Source organism: Schistocerca serialis, chromosome 1 (genome assembly GCF_023864345.2).
Source record: "Schistocerca serialis cubense isolate TAMUIC-IGC-003099 chromosome 1, iqSchSeri2.2, whole genome shotgun sequence".
NCBI lineage: Eukaryota > Metazoa > Arthropoda > Insecta > Orthoptera > Acrididae > Schistocerca > Schistocerca serialis.
In genome coordinates this window covers 1,278,860,038-1,278,885,848 of record NC_064638.1, presented here as the reverse complement: position 1 = coordinate 1,278,885,848, position 25,811 = coordinate 1,278,860,038, and the positions used below count along the sequence as shown (strand labels likewise).

General features: G+C 43.8%; 1 protein-coding gene across 1 annotated transcript in view; it reads right to left on the bottom strand.

Annotated features, from left to right (window-relative positions):
* Nucleotides 1–25,811, bottom strand: part of LOC126459917 (chondroitin sulfate N-acetylgalactosaminyltransferase 2-like) — a 163,294-nt gene that overhangs the window by 29,141 nt on the left and 108,342 nt on the right. The window contains exons 5-7 of the mRNA XM_050095890.1: nt 23,548–23,861; nt 9,097–9,428; nt 1,451–1,730 (exon numbers count right to left, since the gene is read on the bottom strand). Of these exons, the coding sequence (XP_049951847.1) occupies nt 1,451–1,730; nt 9,097–9,428; nt 23,548–23,861 (926 nt within the window). The remainder of the gene's footprint in view (nt 1–1,450; nt 1,731–9,096; nt 9,429–23,547; nt 23,862–25,811) is intronic.

Here is a 25,811-nt window from a genome sequence, read left to right as displayed (position 1 = left end):
AGCCTCAGTGAACTTCCGGTGTCATCCACCAGGTCATTTTTGTATATTGTGAACAGCAACGGTCCCATGACACTCCCCTGCGGCACACCTGAAATCACTCTTACTTCGGAAGACTTCTCTCCATTGAGAATGACATGCTGCGTTCTGTTATCTAGGAACTCCTCTTGGGACAACGTGGTGCCCACTGTAACAATCTAGAGAAAAACGTTGTGCAGCTATACAACCCAGCATCACATGCATAGATCGCTCCTTGCACTGCCTTGCAGGCAGCAATGGCCAGTCGGAAAAGAAATAAGGCCGACTCACTACGTTCATGTTCACGCTTCTAACTGTTCACGTTCACGTTTCTAACAAGGAACGTTTCTGGTCACCATTTTTCGCCTCCGCTTTAACCATGGACCTTTTCGACTGCACCTCTATCGGTTGAAACTGATCGACTCACTCCCATACGGTTGTGGTGCGGTGAACCCCTCGAGAGTACCATTATCGGCTGCCCACTGACATATCACGCAACAACCTGTTTAGTACCACGAAAATAAAGACACTACTTACTGAGGATGATGTTTCACTACATAAGCATATACACCGAGAAAGTTTCAGAGGTAGTAGTACAAACCAAGATAAAAAGTTTAGTAAAGCTGACATCTAAAATGGGTACCTTCAGTGTAATGAGCATGAAGTGCATACCTTCAGACCAATGAACACTTACTTGTTCATCTTCTCTACTGTGAAACAAATGTCTTATACTCAAAAAGTGCTCATAACTCTTTAAGGTATGCATTTTAGAGTCTTTCTTTACTGGACGCTTTTTTCTTGTGTTCCTTCATATTACTAATACTCAAGGTTTTTCGTGGAGTTCTGCTTCAACCTTTATATAACTTTTTAACGACTGATTAAATTTATACATTCACGAACTAATGTAAATATTCTATCTTACCCATGGCACTGGAGTCGTAGGTCTTTGTATCTATGTGGGGGAGGGGCGGATGGAAAGGGTGCGCTACATATGTCTTATTTACCAAAATGTTTCTCACAATAATTTCTAGCATTTCATGTACCGGGAGGTGGCTGTGGACCATGTCCGAGGCTAAAAAAAAAAAAAAGAGGTAAAGAAGGAAGTGATTTCCAACTTGCTCCATGACAGTAAATAATGTGTCCAAGGGAAATAATAATTCTTAAAGGAACTGGCTGCAAAATGCTTAGAAGGTGGTCACAGAAAACCAGTATCTCACAATGGAAAGGTTAACAACAAAAAATAAAAATAAACCAACCAATTATTCCTTACCAGTCACCATAACATGAAAACTACGCGATTCAGACCAGCAGGGTGCTGAAAAGAATTTAATTTATTGTGAACGTGGTTTACATGCACCATTATTTAAACTGTAGGCTGGATCTCGCTCAGTTTCCAGGATACGGAGCAAGCAGCACCAAGAGAGCCTCGCCGTACCTTCTTGCCCGGCTGGGCGTTCCAGCGGCAGCGGTCGAGGAACCTGGCGCTGAAGACGAGGTGGACGTCGCAGAGGAAGAGCAGCGCGTCCCCGGGCGCGGCGGCGGCCCTGTCGGCGGCGACGCGCAGCCCGCGGCTCCTGGAGAAGGACTCGTTGAGCGCCAGCAGCCGCAGCTGGTCTGGCGGCCCGCCGCGGGGGGAGAGCGACAGCGCGCGAGACATGGCCGACCGCGCATCGGCCAGACCCTCCTCGCCGAAGAACACCACCGTCAGCTGCACCCTGAGCACCAACACACCACAAGCGGCTGTACACTGGACGCTGCAGACCAGAGAGTGGCAGGCAGTGTGACACTAAGGAGACTGCAGTGCGGAGAACCCGCTGGACTGTATGCCTGGGAAACACTCTATGAACAACACCTCAGTCACCTGCCACCTGTTATCACGTACCGGTTGGCTGCAATTAAAGAGCAGCAATTCAAAGAGGTCCAGCGTGGACTGTAATTATTGCATGGCAGAGGAACTTCCTAGATATTGGTTCAAATGGCTCTGAGCACTATGGGACTCAACTGCTGAGGTCATTAGTCCCCTAGAACTTAGAACTAGTTAAACCTAACTAACCTAAGGACATCACAAACATCCATGCCCGAGGCAGGATTCGAACCTGCGACCGTAGCGTTCCTAGATATTCTAAGGCATTAAAGCAGAACAGATTTGCGCTGGAAAAAAATTAGTTCCAATTTTGGCCACCACGTGCAAATCTGGCGCTGTACATCATCTCGTCCGCGTCTCCAGATCTCATAGTGAAAAAAAAAAACTGTGGAAGAGGCGGTTGATAGCAACATCATCACTACGTCCATCTCGCTCATTTGACGCTTCTGCCCGAGTCCTGTTCCTAACCCATTGCTTATGGAAACATTTCGATACGTCTTTCTTGCATTCACAGCGCCACATTTGCACCCGGTGGCCAAAACTGGAACTATTTTTTTCGAGCGTAAATCTGTTCCGCAGTCATGTATCACAATGTCTACCAGATCACGATAATTGCTGCCTACACTGGACCTCTGTGAGTAGAGTTCCTTGACATAAGTTGCATTAGATATAAATCTACTACCGGATAGTGTCATATGAAGAATATGTGCCGGACCGAGACTCAAATCCCGATTTTCGGCTTACCACGCGCGGTCGCTTTAGCCACTTCCACCGTCTGCACTCGTTCCCCGGACCGACCAAAACCTCCACATGTCACACTGTCTGCATCCTTATCTCACAGTCCACTGAATTCATCACCCTATGCTCGCCGTGTTACTTGGATTCCACATCAGGGAGGATGAGGCTACAAGGAATCAAGACCAGTGTTCTTATCGTCATGTGCCTGTGTAGGCTTGTAATAAATGCATCTCTGAAAGAACAGACACTGTTGACGGTAACAACACTGATCTCCATTCCTCACTTCCTCCTCCTCCCCAATTCCGAAGTCCAGTTAATAATGCCGGCGAGCATTACGGGATGAAGCAGTGGACTATGCCATAAAGACGTAGACAAGGTGATATATGGAGGTTTAGGTTTGTCCAGGGAGCTTGCGCAGATAGCCGAACTGGTTAAGGCGACCACTCACGATAAGCAGGAAGTCCTGGTTCGAGTCGCAGTCGGATACAAATCATATGTCGCTATTGCGTAGTAGATCTATACCTAACTCAGCTGAGGTCAAGGGAATGGCGTTCAGCGAAGTAATTTCGAATTACTTCGTACTTACATTCATGTCTGTTCTTCAGACATGAATGTAAGTATTACGAGCAAAAGACGATAATAACATTGATCTCGGTTCCTCAATGCGTTGTTCTCCCTGGTGCGGGAATCCAAGTTATGTTGGGAGCACCAGGTGATAAATTCAGTGGATGCAGACAGAATTACATATGGAAGTTCGGTTCGGTCCGGGGAGCGTGAATGGATAGCAGCAATGGTTAAACCGACCGCTTGTGGTAAGTCGAAAACCCGGGTTCGAGTCCCGTCGGCACAAATTTTCATATGTCGCTACTGGATAGTAGATCTGTACCTCATACAGCTAATGTCAAGGAATTCGCATTCAGGGATTTCATTTCAAATAATTTCGTTCAACTGCGGATCGTCAATAGCGTTCATTCTTTCATCTGCGTCTACATCGATTCCCCGCAAGCCATCGTACCATGCGTGGTGGAAGGGAACCTTTCCTGTTCCACTCGTAAATTCAGCAAGGGAAAAACTACTGTCTATATGTCTCCGTGTGGGTCTTAATTTCTCGAATCTTCTCTTCGTGGTCCTTACACGCAGTGTATGTTGGCGGCAGTAGAATCGTTAGGCAGTTCGTTTCAAATATCAGTTCCCTAAACTTTACCTATAGCGTTTCCCGAAAAGAACATCACCTTCCCTCCAGGGATTCCCACTTGAGTTTCCGACGCATCTCCGTAACACTTATGTGTTGTTCGGACCTATTATTATTATTATTCTGGATTTACAATGTGAGTACATTTTTCCAGCACCTATTCTAGATTACAGTAAGTCACTAATTATTGTTCTCCACTCTTCTCTATTTGTCCGTAAATCTTCAGGAATGTTGTTCTTCCTCACTGCTGTCTGAACTCCCTGTATCCATGTATCAGGTGGTCGTCCCCTTTCTCTTCTTCCAATTGGTACCCAGTCGATTATGCATTTTGGTAGCCTTTCCTGTTCCATTCGTCTGATGTGTCCATACCATTTAAGTTGTTTGTGCTCGATGAAATCAATAATTGAATTTTTACATTTCATCTTGTCTCTGATTACTTCATTTCTTATTCTTTCTCGTCTTGATATTCTTGCTGAACGTCTCCAGAAATCCATTTCTGTGGCTAATAATTTTGATTTCAGTTGTCATTTTGTTGTCCACACTTCTGAAACATATGTAATAATGCTCCTAACTATTGTTTTAAAAATCCTTATTTTTGTTATCAGTTGTTATGTGTTTGTCCCAGAGAAATCCATTCAATAAAGAGATTGTCGTCTTTCCAGAATTTATTCTTGATCTAATTTCTTTGTCCTGTTTCCCATCATTTGTAATTTTCACACCTAAATATTTATATTCCTCAGTAGCTGTTATTGTTCCCATCCCTTCTTGTAATATTAAGTCTCCATTCACTCCACCAATTACCATGTACTTTGTTTTATTCATGTTTACATTTAGACCTGATTTTTTATATTCTTGAATCAATTTTCTGGTCATATACTCTATGTCCTCACAGTCTTGGGCTATAATCAGTTGGTCATCTGCAAATTGTAACGAGTATATTGTTCTATCATTTATTGGTATTCCCATAGCGTGACATTTTTTCTTCCAATTCTGTAAAGTTACTTCTGTATATATTTTATACAATGTAGGTGAGATGCTACATCCTTGACGTAATCCTACCTGTAACAAATCTAGCAGGCCTCCTCTGAACTGCTTCGATGTCTTCCTTCAATCCGACCTGGTATGGATACCAAACACTCGAGCGGTACTCGAGAACAGGTTGCACCGGCGTCCTATTTGCCGTCTCCTTCACAGGTGAACAACTCTTTCCCAAAATTCTCCCAATACACCGAAGTTGACCACTAGCCCTCCGTACACATTTCTCACATGCTCGTTTCATTTCATATCGCTTTGCAGCGTCACGCCCAGAAATTTAAGTGTCTTGACTGCGTCAAGCAGGACACAAGTAATTCTGTGACCGAACATAACAGGTTTGTTCTTCCTATTCATACGCATTGACTTAAGATTCTTCCACATTCTTCCACATTCCACATTTATAGGTAGCTGACATTCATCACACCAACTAGAAATTTTGTCCAAGTTGTCTTGTATCTTCCTACAGTTACTCAACTTCAACACTTTACTGTATACCAGAGCATCGTCATCAAACACCCGGAGATTGCTGCCCATTATGTCCAAAAAAATCATTTATGTATATAGAGAACACACTGCATATCATTTAGTTTGGTTCTCTGGATAGAGACCAGCTGGTGTCACATGAAGCAGACCATGTATTGCGTTTCTATCTTTACTGTTCTTTGGTTAGAATCGCAATGCAATTGTGAGAGTTCGGATCACTTTACTTGATTTCTGGGAGAGTAGGTTTTCTTCATTTGCTGGGATAGGAAGTGGATGAAGTTAAGGAGCTGATCCATAGTAAAAAATTTGGGTTGGAAGCTATTCAGAGTACTAAGAATGAGTGTCTGCTTTTCAAGGTATTTAAGGAAGCAAGGGAGACTGGGCTTCAATGTGGTACTAACGACGTGAGGTCTTTTGAGATGAATAAGCTTGCAATAAACAGAATGGCGTTTCCTTTTCGAAGGACTTGTCATAGCACTTGCACGGGGGAAGAAAAGAAAAGCTGTATTTGTATGACCGGCCACGGGTCTGAAACCACTTCATACTTACAAAATCAGAATTCAGTTTATTATCAACTACACTCGGTTCTGTGCATTCAGTGTACGGGGACTACAGTTCAACACCAACCTCACAGAAGCTGGGAGGAAAGCCGACAAACTGGCTTGACAAAATATTACCCTCATTATTTATTGTCACAGTGTTCTTAGTAAGCTAACAAGGAAACATCATCAACTTTGACCTCAACCTGAAAGGACAGATTCTAAACACGCGCCATCACCGCTTTTTCACTCGCTCCGCCCCACCACTGTCGCTTATTTCCCGTGCGCGAACTCTTGTGCAGTGCAGTGAGTAAAACAGTTGTTTAATAGGTTCGACATTGGTAACGTGCTTTGTTCACTGCGTCAAAGTGCACAGTTTCTAACAAGTAGCTGGTGCCAGAGATCTGTGCTTTGAACATTTTTGTGTTGTGATTAAAAAATACAGTGTAAATGCGGGAAACGAATGAATATGTCATTAAAAGCGAGAGTAGTGCTATTTCATTATTAACATCGCTGTTATGCGTTAATTTCTTTTCCAACGGAACTCAAAAATGCAATACAACGCTTGAGAACAATTTGATGGGAGGACAGAACTATGGAAGGTTGAGGTGCATACTAAATTGCTAGATCGTATCGAATTTGAAGGTAGTAATTTTACCATCACGGTACTTATGTATTCAGTATCGGTACTACTGCTTAACTATAAAAATATGAGTGTCGAAACTGTAATTAAAAATTGTTGTTGTGCTGCAAAGCTCTATAACATCAAAAGTATTACATTTTGAACAGTGTGGAAAAGTATTGCCAGAATGAAAAGTCAGATATCATAATACGCGGTATGCAGAGCGCTTTGCGTAACGAAAACCAATTGAGTACAGCTAAGCGATAATGACGTGCGCAATGTGACGAGTCAAGACAACATCCAGGTAAGGACAATTAATCGCACATCCTGGAATTGAAGAAGTTATATAATTACGAAACACTAGCCGCAGTTGAACTCAGTGTAAGATGATTAGCTTAACGTGATGCTAAAACAATTTCTTACGAGTCGTGAAGGGCCAAACTTCACGTATTGATTGTCATAATTTTTCCAAAATCATTAAGAGTGGGCTACTTATAAAATGAGCAAGATGTTACTGTGTTTACAACTATGTGCAGTGAAATGAAAGTCAGATAGTGCCTCTTATGATTACTGCCCAAATTTTGCATCGACTTAAACTTTACTGTCAGTATTCATGCCAGGAGGAGAAGTTACTGAGATCGATGTGGACCGACCGTTGGGAGGCTTGAAGGCTTTGATTGAGAGCAAGGAAGACGATGTCGTTGGAAACAGGGGCACACGGATGGGGGCTCCTGGCACTTGTCTGGAATATTATTAGTGGTAATGAATATTTAACGCCCTCTGCTCTGCTGTCCGCCTTCGTGCAAACCTACTTGCCCACCTTACCAAAGGAATGTCCCCCAAGAATCTGCTTTCTGCTTAACGAGGTAGCGCTACGCTGAATTGCTAAAGAGGGTTTATGCCAGAAAAGGACATTTTTATGCCTACCAGCAAGAAAAGTACGAAATATAGTTTAAGACTATTTACTATAGAAGGTGAAATGCCGCAAAATTTCTGCTGACAAATGGTGTGAACACTTCGAAGTATGATGATATTTTATGTGCGGATCAGCCTGCCTTGTTAACAGATCTCCCCAACTCACTCCCCCTGACATAGTCCCCTGCCACCTTCTCCTCATCCCACTCTCCCTCTTCCCCATCCCTCTAGGCCTCTTGTCCTATTGGTGGGAAATGCATGGTCAGTTACCCTAGGGGCAGAGAACACTGGCGCAGCCTGCATGGCTCCCAGATTTCCCTCAAGTGCCATATGAGAGCCTGAGTGATGTCACATTGCATGACGGTTGTTCTTCATGGCTGCCTGCAGGAGTTGTCATTTAAATCTGCCAAGAGTGTTCCTACTATGACGTCACTCGAATATAAAAATGTCGGGAAATTAAAAAATCCAGGCAACGTAGCTTCTTTTAAACATTTACATACTGCATGGTCTGTTTGTTGTATTTCAACATTTAGTGACATCTTAGTATAATATAACATATAGCGTTTCATCTGATTCAACTATTGATAAAACTACAATCTTCTTCAGCAATATTTTGCCTTTCAGCTTCGCCCAAGAGGGTTGGAAGACTTCATTCTCCTGATTGACGTATGTCTTCAAAGGTTTACTGCATCTTAATAGTCTGCAGACTGGAAGTCCATCTACTCGAAATGTTCTGGAACAATCTCGAAGTTGTCATAGTTCTGGTCACACACCAACCGGACGTCTCCCCCTCCTCCAAGGGTATGCATCATATCTCATACTCTAAACTCTGTCGGTCTGATAAAGACGAATGCAAAAATTACGTACCACATGCTTTATGTTATTATCGAGCCTTGACAACCTTACTTGAAATTAATTCCAAGAATACTTCTGTCATCACAGATAAAAATGTTTTCATAATTCGATTTAGAAGAATATCGTCTTTCGCACTGATGCATAGTAATAGTGACATGTATTTTATTTAGAAATAATAATAACACCAATACGATTTGTTGCATATGGAATACAGTGTGATGCTTAGGTGCAAGGCCAACTAATGAAAACAACAGAGTTTTCATGTCCTTAGGTGGCTGGGACACATCAGCTGTGTATAGGAGATAGAGGAGAGGAAACAAGATTGATACTGGGGCACTCCTGAGGATGAGTGCGAGGATGGACGGATGGTACGAATTTAGGTACGATTGATGGTGAAAATATAACTGGAATTACTTACAACACGTAATTTTTTGGTGAATATGTGCAGAGAATGCAAAAGAGTCTGCTCAGCCGGTATGATTGAGGGTGAAAATATGACTGGAATTAGTTACAACACGTAATTTTTTGGTGAATATGTGCAGAGAATGCAAAAGAGTCTGCTCAGCCGGCCGTTGTGGCCGAGCGGTTCTAGGCGCTTCAGCCTGGAACCGCGCTGCCACTACGGTCGCAGGTTCGAATCCTGCCTCGGGCACGGATGTGTGTGATGTCCTTAGGTTAGTTAGGTTTAAGTAGCTCTAAGTTCTAGGGGACTGATGACCTCAGATGTTAAGTCCCATAGTGCTCAGAGCCATTTTTGAGTCTGCTCACAGGGAATACTGGAAGGAGTTAAGGTCTTACTAAAAGGCAGCCCGCCCCGGTGGTAGGTGCAGCGACTGACCTGCGGTCGTTCTTGAGCGCGATGCGCACGAACTTGTCCATGAAGGCGCGGAAGTGCGCGGCGGGCCCCGGGGCCAGCGGCAGCAGCACGTGCACCGTGGGCCGCCCCCGGGGGGCCGCCAGCCGCTCCACCCCCACCACCAGCGGCGCCAGCAGCGGCCGCGCCAGCGTCACGCGCCTCCCGCCTCCGCCGCCGGGGCCGCGGAACACCAGCTCGTACTGCGTGCCCGTCGTGGGCTCGGTGCGGTACACGCCCTCGCTGAAGTCCGACAGCGAGAAGCGCTCCCCACCGCCGCCACCGCCGCCGCTGCTGCTGTTCAGAGTCTCCAGGGCCTGCAACAGGTGTGGCGTCCCTCTACACTTCAAAACCATTGTACAATATGCGTTAGCTGAGTATGTGCCAAGCAAGAACTCAAGAGATGAAAAAGAGCCACCGTGGTACAACAACCGAGTTAGAAAACTGCTGGGGAAGCAAAGGGAACTTCACAGCAAACATAAACATAGCCAAAGCCCTGCAGACAAACAAAAATTACGCGATGCGAAATGTAGTGTGAGGAGGGCTATGCGAGAGGTGTTCAACGAATTCGAAAGTAAAGTTCTATGTACTGACTTGCCAGAAAATCCTAAGAAATTTTGGTCTTATGTGAAAGTGGTAGGTGGATCAAAACAAAATGTCCAGACAATCTCTGACCAAAGTGGTACTGAAACAGAGTATCACAGACTAAAGGCCGAAATACTAACTGTCTTTTTCCAAAGCTGTTTCACAGAGGAAGACTGCACTTTAGTTCCTTCTCCAGATGGTCGCACAGATGACAAAATGGTAGATATCGAAATAGACGACAGAGGGAAAGAGAAACAATTAAAATCGCTCAAAAGAGGAAAGGCCGCTGGACCTGATGGGATACCAGTTCGATTTTACACAGAGTACGCGAAGGAACTTGCCCCCCTTCTTGCAGCGGTGTACCGTAGGTCTCTAGAAGAGCGTAGCGTTCCAAAGGATTGGAAAAGGACACAGGTCATCCCCGTTTTCAGGAAGGGACGTCGAACAGATGTGCAGAACTATAGACCTATATCTCTAACGTCGATCAGTTGTAGAATTTTGGAACACGTATTATGTTCGAGTATAATGACTTTTCTGCAGACTACAAATCTACTCTGTAGGAATCAGCATGGGTTTCGAAAAAGACGATCGAGTGAAACCCAGCTCGCGCTATTCGTCCACGAGACTCAGAGGGCCATAGACACGGCTTCCCAGATAGATGCCGTGTTTCTTGACTTCCGCAAGGCGTTCGATACAGTTCCCCACAGTCGTTTAATGAACAAAGTAAGAGCATATGGACTATCAGACTAATTGTGTGATTGGATTGAAGAGTTCCTAGATAACAGAACGCAGCACGTAATTCTCAATGGAGAGAAGTCTTCCGAAGTAAGAGTGATATCAGGTGTGGCGTAGGGGAGTGTCATAGGACCGTTGCTATTCACAATATACATAAATGACCTTGTGGATGACTTCGGAAGTTCGCTGAGGCTTTTTGTGGATGATGCTGTGGTATATCGAGAGGTTGTAACAATGGAAAATGGTACTGAAATGCAGGAGGATCTGCAGGGAATGGCAATTGAATCTCAATGTAGACAAGTGTAATGTGCTGCGAATACATAGAAAGAAAGATCCCTTATCATTTAGCTACAATATAGCAGGTCAGCAACTGGAATTAGTTAATTCCATAAATTATCTAGGAGTACGCATTAGGAGTGATTTAAAATGGAATGATCATATAAATTTGATCGTCGGTAAAGCAGATGCCAGACTGAGATTCATTGGAAGAATCCTAAGGAAATGCAATCCGAAAACAAAGGAAGTAGTTTACAGTACGCTTGTTCGCCCACTGCTTGAATACTGCTCAGCAGTGTGGGATCCGTACCAGATAGGGTTGATACATGAGATAGAGAAGATCCAACGGAGAGCAGCGCGCTTTGTTACAGGATCATTTAGTAATCGCGAAAGCGTTACGGAGTTGACAGATAAACTCCAGTGGAAGACTCTGCAAGAGAGACGCTCAGTAGCTCGGTACGGGCTTTTGTTGAAGTTTCGCGAACATACCTTCATCGAGGAGTCAAGCAGTATATTGCTTCCTCCTACGTATATATAGCGAAGAGACCATGAGGATAAAACCAGAGAGATTAGAGCCCACACAGAGGCATACTGACAATCTTTCTTTCCACGAACAATACGAGACTGGAATAGAAGGGAGAACCGGTAGAAGTACTCAAGGTATCCTCCGCCACACACCGTCAGCTGGTTTGCGGAGTATGGACGTAGATGTAGAATAACGCAGATAAACAATGCATTTCTGTAGTAGCAACCAAGGTAGATCTTAAATTGAGGAAGGAATTTCTGATAATGTAAGTTTGGAGGACATCATTGTAATAGTGAATCATGGTTAGTGAAAAAACCGGAAAACAAGAGAATCGAAGGGTCTGAACTGTGGTTCTCCATAAGGACGTTGAAAATTTGGGAGACTGATGAAGGAATGAATGAGAGGTTCTTCATAAAATCAGAGAAGAAAGGAACACATAGAAAACACAGGCAAGTAGAAAGGACAAAAAACAGGTCATATGTTACGGAGTTAGGAAATAACTTCAGTGGTACTACAGGAAGCTGTAGAGGATAAAAACTGTGGGGCCGACAGAGAGTGAAATATATCGGACCTCTTATCTAACGGAACCCCTATGTTGCCATCGACGGCGAACATTCATTAGAGACAAGGGTAACGCCAGACTTCAGGGAAGTGTGGTAGGACAGATTTTCCATATACATAAATGGTCTGGCGGAAAAGATGCGCAGCAGTCTGTGGATTTTTGTTGGTGATGCTGTGGTGTATGGCAAGCAGTCGTCGTTGAGTGACTGTAGCGGGATACAAGACGACTTATACAAAATTTCTAGTTGGCGTCATGAATGGCGCCTAGCTCTAAATGTGGGAAAATGTAAGTTAATGCGGATGAGTAGGAAAAACAAACCTGTAATGCTCAGATACACCATTAGTAATGTAGTGCTTGACCGAGTCACATCGATTTAATGTCTACGCGTAACGCTGCTAAGGAATACGAAACGAAATGAGCATGTAAGGATTGTAGCAGGGATGGTTCACTGTGAAAGAGACCGCGTATGGGACACTAGTACGAGCCATTGTTGAGTGTTGTGCGAGTGTTTGGAGTCCGCAACAGGTCGAATTAAAGGAAGACGTCGAAGCAATTCAGAAGCGGGCTGCTACATCTGTAACCAGTGTAATACGCAAGTATTACGGAGATGCTTCGGGAATTAAAATGGCAATCACTGGAAAGACAGCGACGTTCTTTTCGAGGTGCACTATCGAGAAAATTTAGAAAAGCGGCATTTGCGGCTGACTGCAGAACGATCTACTGCCGCCAACGAACATTTCGCGCCCGGCTGGTGGCCGTGCGGTTAAAGGCGCTTCAGTCTGGAACCGCGTGACCGCTACGGTCGCAGGTTCGAATCCTGCCTCGGGCATGGATGTGTGTGATGTCCTTAGGTTAGTTAAGTTTAATTAGTTCTAAGTTCTAGGCGACTGATGACCTCAGAAGTTAAGTCGCATAGTGCTCAGAGCCATTTGAACCATTTTGGACATTTCGCGTGAGGACCATGAAAATACGAGGGTAGTTTGAAAAGCCCGTGCAAAGTCCGAGAGTTGGCACCGGCGGTGCTTACCGAGGTCATGTTTAGTTAGTATCATCTTTGGAAAGAACGCACATCAAGTTTCAGCTATATTGGTCTATTTCTTTGTGTTTAGCATTGGTGTGAATCAAGGAAGTCGAGTGATTGCCAAAAAATGGACGAAAAAGAATTTCGTGCGGTGATTAAACATAACTTTATAAAGGTCAAAACGCCTCAGGAGACTAAAGGGAAGCTTGATAAACATTACGGTGACTTTGCACCTTCAGTTAGAACAGTTTATAAGTGGTTTCAAAATTTTCGGAGTGGCCATATGGGCACAAGTGATGCTGAACTTTCTGGACGCTCTGTGGAGGTAACAACTCTAGAAATCATTGATAAAATCCATGATGTGGTAATGGATGACAGAAGAGTTAAGGTGTGTGAGGTTGCTAGTGCTGTGGGCATCTCGAATGAACGGGTACATAATATTTTGCATAAACATTTGGACACGACAAAGCTATCCGCAAGATGGCTTCCGCGATTGCTCACGCTTGACCAGAAACGGAATCGTGTGAGGTCTTGAAAGGATTGTTTGCAGCTGTCCAGGAAGAATCCGCAGGACTTTCAGCGTCGTTTCGTCACTGTAGATGAAACATGGAATCAGTACTATACCCCTGGCACCAAACAACAATCTAAACAATGGGTTACCAAGGGAGAATCTGCACCAAAAAAGGCGAAGACCATTCCTTCGGCCGGAAAGGTTATGGCGACTGTCTTTTGGGATTCGCAAGGGATAATCCTCATCGACTATCTAGAAAAGGGTAGAACTATTACAGGTGCATATTAATCATCGTTATTGGACCGTCTGAAAATCGAGCTGCAACGACGGTGCACCAGCACACACCTCAGCAGTTGTGGTAGCAAAATTATTGGAAATAGGATTCCAACTCGTTTCACATATCCCCTATTCTCCACACTTGGCTCCCCTGGACTACTATTTGTTCCCCAATTTGAAGAAATGGCTGGTGGGACAAAGATTTTATTCAAACAAGGAGGTGATTGCAGCAACTAATAGCTATTTTGTAGGTTTGTTGATCATGACACTTAACAACAAACTGTTTGACCCAAACCAAAATTTATGTCAAGTGGATCCAGTCTGTATTTTGTCAATAAGATTATAAGACAAGAACATAATATTTCTCATTGCTACACATACAATATTTTCGAAACTTTACCCGCATTTTAGGATTCCTGTAAGAAAATCAAATTTCGAATGTTGAAACCAAAAAAAAAAAAAAAAATGGTTCAAATGGCTCTGAGCACTATGGGACTTAACATCTGTGGTCATCAGTCCCCTAGAACTTAGAACTACTTAAACCTAACTAACCTAAGGACATCACACACATCCATGCCCGAGGCAGGATTCGAACCCGCGATCGTAGCAGTCGCGCGGTTCCGGACTGAGCGCCTAGAACCGCTAGACTACCGCGGCCGGCTGTTGAAACCAGTTTAATATGTTACCTCATACTTTGCTACCATGAATTAAGAGCCAAAAACAACTAAGGAGCATAATATGACCATAGGTGTCAAAGGAGACTAAGTCATTTAGCTAATTCCGAAATTGAATCAAATATTAACAAACAAAACTGTTCCACATAATTCACTCAAAAGATGTTTCGAGAAGTAACATTTATTCAGCATCTGCTGCGGACAGACGCACTTATTTTACTGATGCAACTGTAATCCAAACGCAACAGCTGAAATAATATTACAAAAATTCTCTATGACCTGGGAAAGTCGGCTGGTGTGGCCGGGAGGTTCTAGGCGCTTCAGTCTGGAACCGCGCGACCACTACGGACGCAGGTTCGAATCCTGCCTCGGGCATGGATGTGTGTGATGTCCTCAGGTTAGTTACGTTTAAGTAGTTCTAAGTTCTAGGGGACTGATGACCATAGATGTTAAGTCCCATAGTGCTGAGAGCCATTTGAACCATTTTCGACTTGGGAAATATAACAGACTCACAAGATCTGCGGCCAGTTTCGGAGTCATTACGAATATTCCTCTGAGATGAAAAACTTCAGATTGAAATTCTTAATCGCATTAAATTTCGTAGAAACTTGTTTTATTTTTCTAAGATGGCGAATATTTTTGTGGAAATAACAGTGGACTCAGGTATGGTTACTACTACATTAACAATCAGTGACACAAATTTAATGTGGAACAGCGAAACTGTTATAAGTTAATACTAATATAAATTAAAATAGCATTAGCCTTCAGACAGCTTGACTCTGTTATTAAACACGTTTTTATACTTTGTTTGTGACATCATATCTCTTCAACTGTTGGTGAAGACGTGCTATTTAATGCATTCCTATACACAGAGCGTCACTAGAGAATGAGTTGATGTTGTGATAAATTCATTTAGAAGCGAAAACTTTTAATTTTTGTGAACGTCAGCTAAAGTATGTTAGCAACAGTGTATAAATAAGTCTGGTGCCTACCACGAGCGTCTCTTTGAGAAGTGTTTAATCATTGTCTGCAAATTCCTGTGACAAGTAATGCTCCATTTTCCACAAAAAATTATGAAATCAACACACTCTGCCACGGACAGATAACAAACAAACGATTGTGTATGCTTTCTCGAGCTAGTGAATGCGACGTCAATGCAGCAGACAGTAGTATAGTTAATTACAAACACAAATCTCTCACGGAATGCTATTTTAAGACTTCGTGACACAATGAGGTATTCGTTTGAGACCATAGGTATCTTATCTCAAAATAACCAGTTTAGGCTTCTGTGTAATTTTGACTCTACGTGTTTGGAACACCCTGCATAATGTTCCAGGCCGAGCCAGAGTTAATATACATTCGAGAGGAGCGATGTCAGAATCACAGCCTGTTCACCTACATTTAGGTTTCCCTAAATGGATCAAGTCCTATGGTAGAACGGTTCCTCGTCAACGAAACAGTCGATTATCTACGTGCACTTGTCCTGTGAAAGTTGGTGCTCTTATACTCAACTTATAGTCAACAGAACGCTACAACTTGAACGTCCTTTCTTTCTTTTTCACAGGACTCAAAAGCAGAGTGAGTATGGTAGTAATGTGATATCGATTTAAGAAAACGAATCTGTTGGATACTACTAATCGTAGCTGTCGTCAGTTGATGACGCTTAACTTTCACCAGCGACTCTTGATTTCTGTTTCTCAAAATGGACTGATGTTAGAGTACTGTATCCTGCCAAAATTGAGTCAGAGATCAAATGCTATACAAACAATTTTGGGAAGAAAACGTGCTATCGTAGATTGTCTGTTGCTCTAGAAAAGGGTTCTGTGTAATTTTCTGAGACAATTAGTCGATGTGATACTGTTGGTCAATAGGGCTGCGAGTCTGACCATGCGAATTATTTTTGTCTCAACAAAGTGGAACCCTTCGACAAGACAATACATATTTCCATACATCTAAACGTAGACAAATATCACTTGAGGGTTATGATAGAGACTTCAAACTTTTTTGGCTCTGAATTGCCTTGATTGCAACACGACTGAATATCTGTGGACCTATTTCAACTGTCAAGCTCATTGTATCAACAGTCTGCCACTGACTCCTGAACAGCTGTGGTGAGCACTGTTACAACGAGGCTCGATGAATATGTTTAAGAGTCCGACCTGTCAGCCGCTGCCTGGATCTTTTCTAAGCCTTCCAGCCGCTGTCTATGCTGTAAACATTGATTACCCTGGACTCTAGCAGATGCTCAGGATAATTTGACTAGTCAGTGTATCTCTGGGAGGCAGCAGCGCCATAATAGGAGCCCGGAGGTTTGCTGTAGAGATCAGAAACGAAGAGAGTACGGTTCTAACGCTCGGGTTGCGTAATTCACAAATAAAGGCGCCGCTGTTACGTCAGTGCTGAGAGGTTACCTTCGTCCTGCTGTAGTTTCGCTAGTATGACGTGTGTGACAGCGATGGCGCTGCGGTCGCTTCGTACTCGTCGACTCGTTCCCTCTTATTGAACCGTGCCGGGAGTGTAAGGTTAGTCGTGCTTTGTCGTTAGTATGGAAGCTGCGCACACGATCCTGCTGCTGTACGAGTAAAGTAGCAAAGTGACAAGGAGAAATGACCGATTGTTTGGATCAGGTGGCCATTTCCGAAGCTGTGATTTGTTAGACTGTGGCGGGTGTAGGAGTAAACTCAGCTGACGCAAAATAAACAATTTGAATTGTGTGCCATTAGAGGAGGCGTGATATCTGGAATAAGTTTCACGCTATAGTCCACGCTTCAGACGATAAATACAGAGAATTCGTTCAACTCCAAAAAAATTGCTGTTTCCTTGTTTATTCCACTTCCACCATGAGAAAACATGTGTTGCGTCAAACGAAAACTGAGAGTAACGTCCCTGTTATATCCCCGGGAAAGAAGAGGCTTTATTTCTATATTCATTCGATTATGGCAACTTGCGTTTATGGGCTACAAGCGAGTTGTGTAGCTTATCGTTCATTTGTGTACTTTAGTTTAATAATAAATCACCAATTGCGGCAACTGCGGAGCCTAGCCTCACGAACAAACATAAAATATTGTTCGGTGAAACAACAATTCTGTCCGATGCCTCCACGTACAGGGATTCTGTTATTAAGGAGGCTGTTGAAATAAGAATGAGCCAAAAGAACCTTAACCGCGATAGCGGATACCATCAGAGCTGTGCGTGGGAACGAGCGCTCGAGGCAGAGAAGCAGCAGAGACGTTCATTCCAAGGTTTACGTTCCAACGGAAGCGGTGGCGCCACCGGCGCATACAGTGACATTGTCTGTGACAGCAGTACGTAATCGCCGACCAATCAGAAGCCGACCAATCAGAAGCCGTCCACGGGCTATATAGAGGCTACCACAGTAGCAGTGAAGACAGTCAGTTGCTCCTGACGATGAAGATGGAGGTAATCGTCGAAAGCTCGAGATTTTATCCAGAAGTGACGCGGCAAGAATACCGAGAAGGTTTTACATAAATAAATCACCATTTAGGTATTGAACTTCAACCTCATGTGATGATTTCTGGTGCTGTCGTTACAGATTCGGTAACGCCTCGAAAGTGTGTATCTGTCAACGTACTTGTTAGACATTCTGTGAATAGATATTAAATATTAAAATAAATTTACCGCAATTTTGGGAAACATTTTTGGAATACAGTGATCAAGTCAGGTGACTTCGTAGCAGCTGAGGAGAGCTCCGCCTACCATCCTCCAAGGAAGCCATGGGTCTGAAGATGGTTATATAAATATAACCGAAACCGGTCACCTATGTTATTGGGACATAAGTATTGTGATCAAGACTGAGCTTTAGTTAAAACATGAATTTACCGCAGTTTTCGAAAAAGTTTTACCTACATAAATGTATGTGTAAACAGCGCGGTATTGGCTGTTAACGGATCAGTCGTCATACTGGTACATAATTTGCTTCCAGCAAGTAATTGAGAACTTTAATTGCAAGAGCTACTCTCAGAAGAGAAAATACTTTCGCGACATTTCAGCTTGCTCTTGAGAATGGCTGATAAGCCGAAATAAATGAACAATAATTTGCAATTTAATGACGGAAATTTTTTGCCAACGGTTGGGTATTTAGCGAGAGCGCCGCGAGTTCGCGGACTCGTGTACTCGCTCTCCTTTCTGAACGATTCGTGTCCACTTGGATCCAAGAGCAGACGAGTGGGCTGAAGCGAAGACTTGGGAGTCGAATCTATGGGCACGCGGAGACGCGAGTTCAGTACTGACGACACAGGACTCTCTAGCAAATTTAAGGAGAGTACACGGAGCTCATTTCTGATCTCTAGTATGCTCTACCGAAATGTTATTTACAATTTGTACAGAAAGCAGATGGCACTTATAAGAGTCGAGGGGCATGAAAGGGAAGCAGTGGTTGGGAAGGGAGTGAGACAGGGTTGTAGCCTCTCCCCGATGTTATTCAATCTGTATATTGAGCAAGCAGTAAAGGAAACAAAAGAAAAATTCGGAGTAGGTATTAAAATCCATGGAGAAGAAATAAAAACTTTGAGGTTCTCCGATGACATTGTACTTCTGTCAGAGACAGCAAACGACTTGGAAGAGCAGTTGAACGGAATGGACAGTGTCTTGAAAGAAGGACATAAGATGAACATCAACAAAAGCAAAACAAGGATAACGGAATGTAGTCGAATTATGTCGGGTGATGCTGAGGGAATTAGATTAGGAAATGAGACACTTAAAGTAGTAAAGGAATTTTCTATTTCGGGAGCAAAATAACTGATGATGGTCGAAGTAGAGAGGATATAACATGTAGACTGGCAATGGCAAGGAAAGAGTTTCTGAAGAAGAGGAATCTGTTAACATCGAGTATAGGTTTAAGTGTCTGGAAGTCGTTTCTGTAAGTATTTGTATGGAGTGTAGCCATGTATGGATGTGAAACATGGACAATGAATAGTTTGGACAAGAAGAGAATAGAAGCTTTCGAAATGTGGTGCTACAGAAGAATGCTGAAGATTAGATGGGTAGATCACATAACTAATGAGGAGGTATTGAATAGGATTGGGGAGAAGAGGAGTTTGTGGTACAACTTGACAAGAAGAAGGGACCGGTTGGTAGGACACGTTCTGAGGCATCAAGGAATCACCAATTTAGTATTGGAGGGCAGCGTGGATCGTAAAAATCGTAGAGGCAGACCAAGAGATGAATACACTAAACATATTCAGAAGGATGTAGGTTGCAGTAGGTACTGGGAGATGAAGAAGCTTGCACAGGATAGAGTAGCATGGAGAGCTGCATCAAACCAGCCTCAGGACTGAAGACCACAACAACAACAACAATATTGCTGATTGCTACAAATCCAATATTTTCGATTTTTTTATGATTCTGTAAGAAAACCATATTTCGAATGTTTAAATCGCTTTAATATGTTACCTCATATTTTGCTACCATAATATGACCATAGGTTTCATGGGAGACCAAATCATTTAACTGATTCCAAAACTGAATCAAATATTGACAAAGCTGTTGCACAATATTCAAATTCAATCAAAAGATTGTTTCGAAAAGTAACATTTACTTTAGCAGCTGCTGGACGGCAGAAGTAAATATTTTACTGATGTAACTGTAATCCAAACACAACAACTGCAATAATATAACAAAAATGTAAGTCATAATATGAAATTCTCCATGAATTGGGAAATATTACAGACTCGCAACATCTACAACCAGTGTGGGAATCATCACGAATATTCTTCTGGGATGAAACACTTTAGGTGCAAATTCTTAATCGTATTAAATTTCACAGAAACTTGTTTTATTTTCCTAAAATGGCAGACATTTTTGTGGAAATAATCGTGGATTCAAATACGGTCGCTACCACATTAATACTCATTCACATAAATTTAATAAGGAGCAGTAAATCTCTTATAAGTTAATACTAGTACAAATTAAAATAGTGCTAATCTTCAGGTAGATTAACTCTCTTCTTAAACACATTTTTGTACTGTGTTTTGTGACGTCACATCCCTTTAAGTAGTGGCAAGAGGTGTGCTATTTAACGCATTTCTTTTCTACACGCCGAGCGTCTGTGGAGAGTGAGTTGATGTTGTGTTAAAGTCATGTAGACCTGGCATACTTTTAATTTTTGTGAACTTCAGCTAAAAGTAGGTCAGTAAAAGTACATGAACACGTCCGCTACTTGTCACGAGGAACTTTTTGAGAACTGTTAAATCCTTATCTGCGAGTTCCTATGACTAGTAATGTTCCATTTTCCACAAAGAATCGTGGAATTAACACACTCTGCCATGGACCCACAACAAACGATTGTGTATGCTTTCTAGCTAGTGCAAGCAATGTCAACGCAGCGCACATTAGTATCGTTTATTACAAACACAAGTCTCAGACAGACAGCTGTTTTAAGACTTAATGCAACCTGAGATTTTCGTTTGTGACCATTGGTTCTTATCTCAAAATAACCGGTTCAGGGTTCCTTTTAGTTTTGGCTCTGCATGTTTGGGACACCCTGTATAATATTCCAGATCGAGCCAAGATTATGGCACATTTAGGAGGAGCGATGTCAGAATGGTTCAAATGGCTCTGAGCACTATGGGACTTAACATCTATGGTCATCAGTGCCCTAGAACTTAGAACTGCTTAAACCTAACTAACCTAAGGACATCACACAACACCCAGTCATCACGAGGCAGAGAAAATCCCTGACCCCGCCGGGAATCGAACCCGGGATCCCGGGCGCAGGAAGCGAGAACACTACCACACGACCACGAGCTGCGGGGAGCGATGTCAGAATCCCAGCCTTTTACCAACATTTACGTTTCCCTAAATAGATTAAATTCTATGACAGAAATGTTCCTTGTCAACGAAACAGTCGATTACCTCCTCGTACTTGTCCTGTGACAGTTAGTGTACTGCGTCTAATGAGCTTATAGGCAACAGCGTGCTACAACTTGAACGTCCTTTCATTTTTTTCTTTTTTACAGGACACAAAAGCAGACTGACGCTGTCAGTGTGCTAGTAACGTCATATCGATTGAAAAAATGACTCTCTTGGATAGTACTGAACCGTATCTCTTGTCAGTGGATGACAGCTAACTTTCACCTGTGAGTCTTGTTTTCTGTTTCTCAAAATGGATTGATGTTAGCGTACTGTATCCTGTCAAAAACAAGTCGGAGATCAGATACTATACAATCAGTTTTGTGAAGAAACCAGACCGTCGTAGGCTGCGTGTTGCTCTAGAAAATGGTTTTGTGTGATTATCTGAGACAATTAATCGATGTGGTACTGTTGATCAATACGGTTACGAGCTCAACCATGCAAATTATTTTCGTCTCAGCAAAGTGGAACCCTTTGACAGGATAATACATATTTCCATACAACTAAACGTATACAAATATCGCTTGAGCGTTATGACGAAGACTACAAACTTCTTTGGCACTAAACTGGATTGATTGTAACACAACTGAAGGATGTGTGGGCCCACTTGAACTGCCATGCTCATTGTATCAACACTCTGCCACTCACTCTTGAACAGCTGTGGTTAACACTGTTACAATATGGTTCGATCGATATGGTTACGAGTGCGAAATGTCGTCCGCTGCCTTGCATCTTTCCCCACTCTTCCAACCGCTGTCTACGCTGTAAACAATTATTACCCTGGACTCAGATGGTCACGATAATCTGATTGGCCATTGCATCTCTAGGAGACAGCAGAACTATACCACGAGGGCAGAGGCATGCTGTAGGGAACAGGAACGAGGAGAGTACGGATCTAATGCTCGGGTTGCGTAATTCACAAATAAAGACACCACTGTTACAACAGTGCTAAGGAGTTTCTTTCGTACCCGCTGTAGTTCCACGAGTATGACGCGTGTGACAACGATGGCGCTGCAGTCGCTTCGTACTCGTTGACTCGTTCCCTCTTACTGAACCGTGCAAGGAGTGTAGGGATAGTCGTGCTTTATTGTTAGTGCGAAATATGCGCACGCAGTCTTGCGTCTGCAAAGAAGCAAAGTGACAAGGCGAAATGTCCGATTGTTTGGATCAGGTGGCCTTTAACGAAGCTGTATTTTGCGAGACTGTGGAGGGTGTAAGATGAAAATTAATTGATGCACAGTACACAATTGCAAATGTATTCCATTAGAGGAGGCGTGATATCTGGAATACGTTTCACGGTAGAGTCCACGCTTCAGACGAAAAATACACAAATTTCGTTCAGCGCAGATAAAATTGTCGTATTCTTGTTTATTCCAGCTTCACCATTAGAAAACGTGTTGCATCAAACGAAAACGGAGAGTAACGGCACTGTTAAATCCCCGTGGCACAAAAGGGCTTTATTTCGGTTTTCATTTGGTCATTGCAACTTGCGTTTATATGCTACAAGCAAGTTGTGTAGTTTATGACTCATTTCTGTAATGTAGTTCAATAATTAATGATGATTACTGCTTGACCACATCCTCATTTCATGTTTGCTAGTGCTGTCATTACAAACTCGGTAACGCCAGGGAAGTGTACGCATGTCAACGTAATTGTTAGACATTCTCTGAATAGATATTAAAATAAATTTAAAGCAGTCTTCCAAAAGGTTTTATATACATATTGGTACGTCTAAACAGAACGGTATGCACTGTGAATCGATCAGTCGTTATACTGGTATATAACTTGCTTCCATCAAATAACTGATGACGTAGTTTGCAAGTGCTATTCTAAGAAGAAATGGGCCATTTTCTGACACTTTAATTTACTTTTGAGAATGGCTATAAAGTCGAAATCATGATTGGTTCAAATGGCTCTGAGCACTATGGGACTTAACATCTGCGGTCATCAGTCCCCTAGACTTAGAACTACTTAAACCTAAGGACATCATACACAGGCATGCCCGAGGCACGATTCGAACCTGCGACCGTAGTGGTCGCGCAGTTCCGGACTGAAGAGCCTAGAACCGCTCGGCCACTGCGGCCGGCCGAAATCATGATTGTTGTGTGAAGTAAAAGAATTATAATTTGCAGTTTAATGGCGGAAATGTCTTTCAAAACGGTTGCGAATGTAGCGGGAATGCCGCGACTCCGCGGACTCGTGTTTTCGCACTCATTTCTGAGCGAGTCGTGTCCACCTAGGCCCGACAACACACTAAGGTGACGAGTGGGCTGGAGCGGAGACGCGCGGGTCGAGTCTACGGAAACACGGAGACGACAAGTTCGGTGATGACGTTACAGGACTCTCGGGCGAATTTAAGGCGAGTACACGGAGCTCACTTCTGATCTCTAGCACGCTGACCTGCATAAGAGCCTCCAGGAGGTCCAGCTTGCGGAAGCCGATGGGCTTCTCGACGACGCGCTTCCCGAGCGCCAGCTCGACGGGGTAGACGCGGCTCAGCGTGAAGTGCGAGAAGGCCACCATCTCGAACTCGCTGGCCAGCGGGCGCCCCCTGTCCAGCAGCTCGGCCTGCGACACGTGGCGGCGCGCCTGCTCCACGCACTGCTCGGCAGTCAGCGGCACGTGCAGCGGCGCCGCAGTGGCGGCCGTCGTGTTGCCGGGGGCCAGCGGGCTGAGAGGCCGCGGGGAGCCGCTGGACAGCCACTCCAGGCTGCCTGCAACACACGGAACACAGGCGAGGTCGTTCTCCTGTGGCACTTGCTGATGCACATAGTCCAGACACCGCACATGAAGCGGCCAAGTAAAGGTGGTTGCCAGCAGGCAGCGGGGACAGCCATTCCAGGCCGCCTGCAACATACGAAATAGAAACACTGACGTCCACTTCTGACACATTGTGATACGCGTGGTTCAGGCCTCATAAGCCAGTCATGAAGCAGCGCAGCAGAGGTTGTAACGGCGAAAGTGCATATCCTCCTTTTTCCATCTATTGTACTATAAATTTTTTTCCTTATTTTGTTTACCTGAAGATATGACACTTCCGCATCTTTATGTATCGTAACTGTTTTACTATTTGTATTTTTACGCTGGGTCTTGCCTAGGGAATTCTATGCTATCGAACGATAACATCGATAGGTCGTGTGGAGAACCAAAGTGTTTAGAATCTTTGGTAGTGTCAACTCTACCGCGTGGAGCCCGGGGAGAGCAGAGTCTGGCTGGAGTAGGGCGGTGGAGCAGATGTGTCGAGTGACGCTCCCACGAGTTGCCGCGCTTTCGCGGTTTGGCAGCATGTAATTGCGCACGACTTTCTATGATAGTTTCTGACACGGTGTCGCGGACGGGAAGCATTAGCTGGTGCATATCAAGAGCCCGTTTCGGCTGGAGACCGTGTCGAGAAGAAGGCGCGCCAACATCCAGCTTCTGCAACAGCTACGGCCGACAATGAGTGATTGTCGCCACCTCCTCGACCGACGACTTCAAACCTTCAATCAACCAACAAGGAAGACTGGAAGCAGGTAAAGTTTTAGACTGTATGGCAGACCTCAGCTTTTAAAATTGTCCCATTTTCCTCTCAAAATTACAGCAACTTAGCATGAACCTTTGTAGCTCATTGTCCCAACTGCATTACCAAGCAGGATCCCTTCCTTTTCCGGAATGAACTCGAGTGTCGTTGAAATTCAAACGCCAGCATTAAAGTAATATCATTCGATTTCACTGCTTTAATTTTAAAGTTCAGTTAAGTTATTCATAGCTGGCTACAATAACAAAGTTCACTATTAATTTCAGTCACGAAATTAACTTTCAATTTTCCGGTTTTATTAATTTTTTGCTAAATTAAGTCAGATTGTAGTGAAACGTATTACTTCTGACAAACATTCAGTTTTCACACAACACGTCTCAACCCTCAAATGCCACGCTTTTAGTGCTAATTATACACTCCTGGAAATTGAAATAAGAACACCGTGAATTCATTGTCCCAGGAAGGGGAAACTTTATTGACACATTCCTGGGATCAGATACATCACATGATCACACTGACAGAACCACAGGCACATAGACACAGGCAACAGAGCATGCATAATGTCGGCACTAGTACAGTGTATATCCACCTCTCGCAGCAATGCAGGCTGCTATTCTCCCATGGAGACGATCGTAGAGATGCTGGATGTAGTCCTGTGGAACGGCTTGCCATGCCATTTCCACCTGGCGCCTCAGTTGGACCAGCGTTCGTGCTGGACGTGCAGACCGCGTGAGACGACGCTTCATCCAGTCCCAAACATGCTCAATGGGGGACAGATCCGGAGATCTTGCTGGCCAGGGTAGTTGACTGACACCTTCTAGAGCACGTTGGGTGGCACGGGATACATGCGGACGTGCATTGTCCTGTTGGAACAGCAAGTTCCCTTGCCGGTCTAGGAATGGTAGAACGATGGGTTCGATGACGGTTTGGATGTACCGTGCACTATTCAGTGTCCCCTCGACGATCACCAGTGGTGTACGGCCAGTGTAGGAGATCGCTCCCCACACCATGATGCCGGGTGTTGGCCCTGTGTGCCTCGGTCGTATGCAGTCTTGATTCTGGTGCTCACCTGCACGGCGCCAAACACGCATACGACCATCATTGGCACCAAGGCAGAAGTGACTCTCATCGCTGAAGACGACACGTC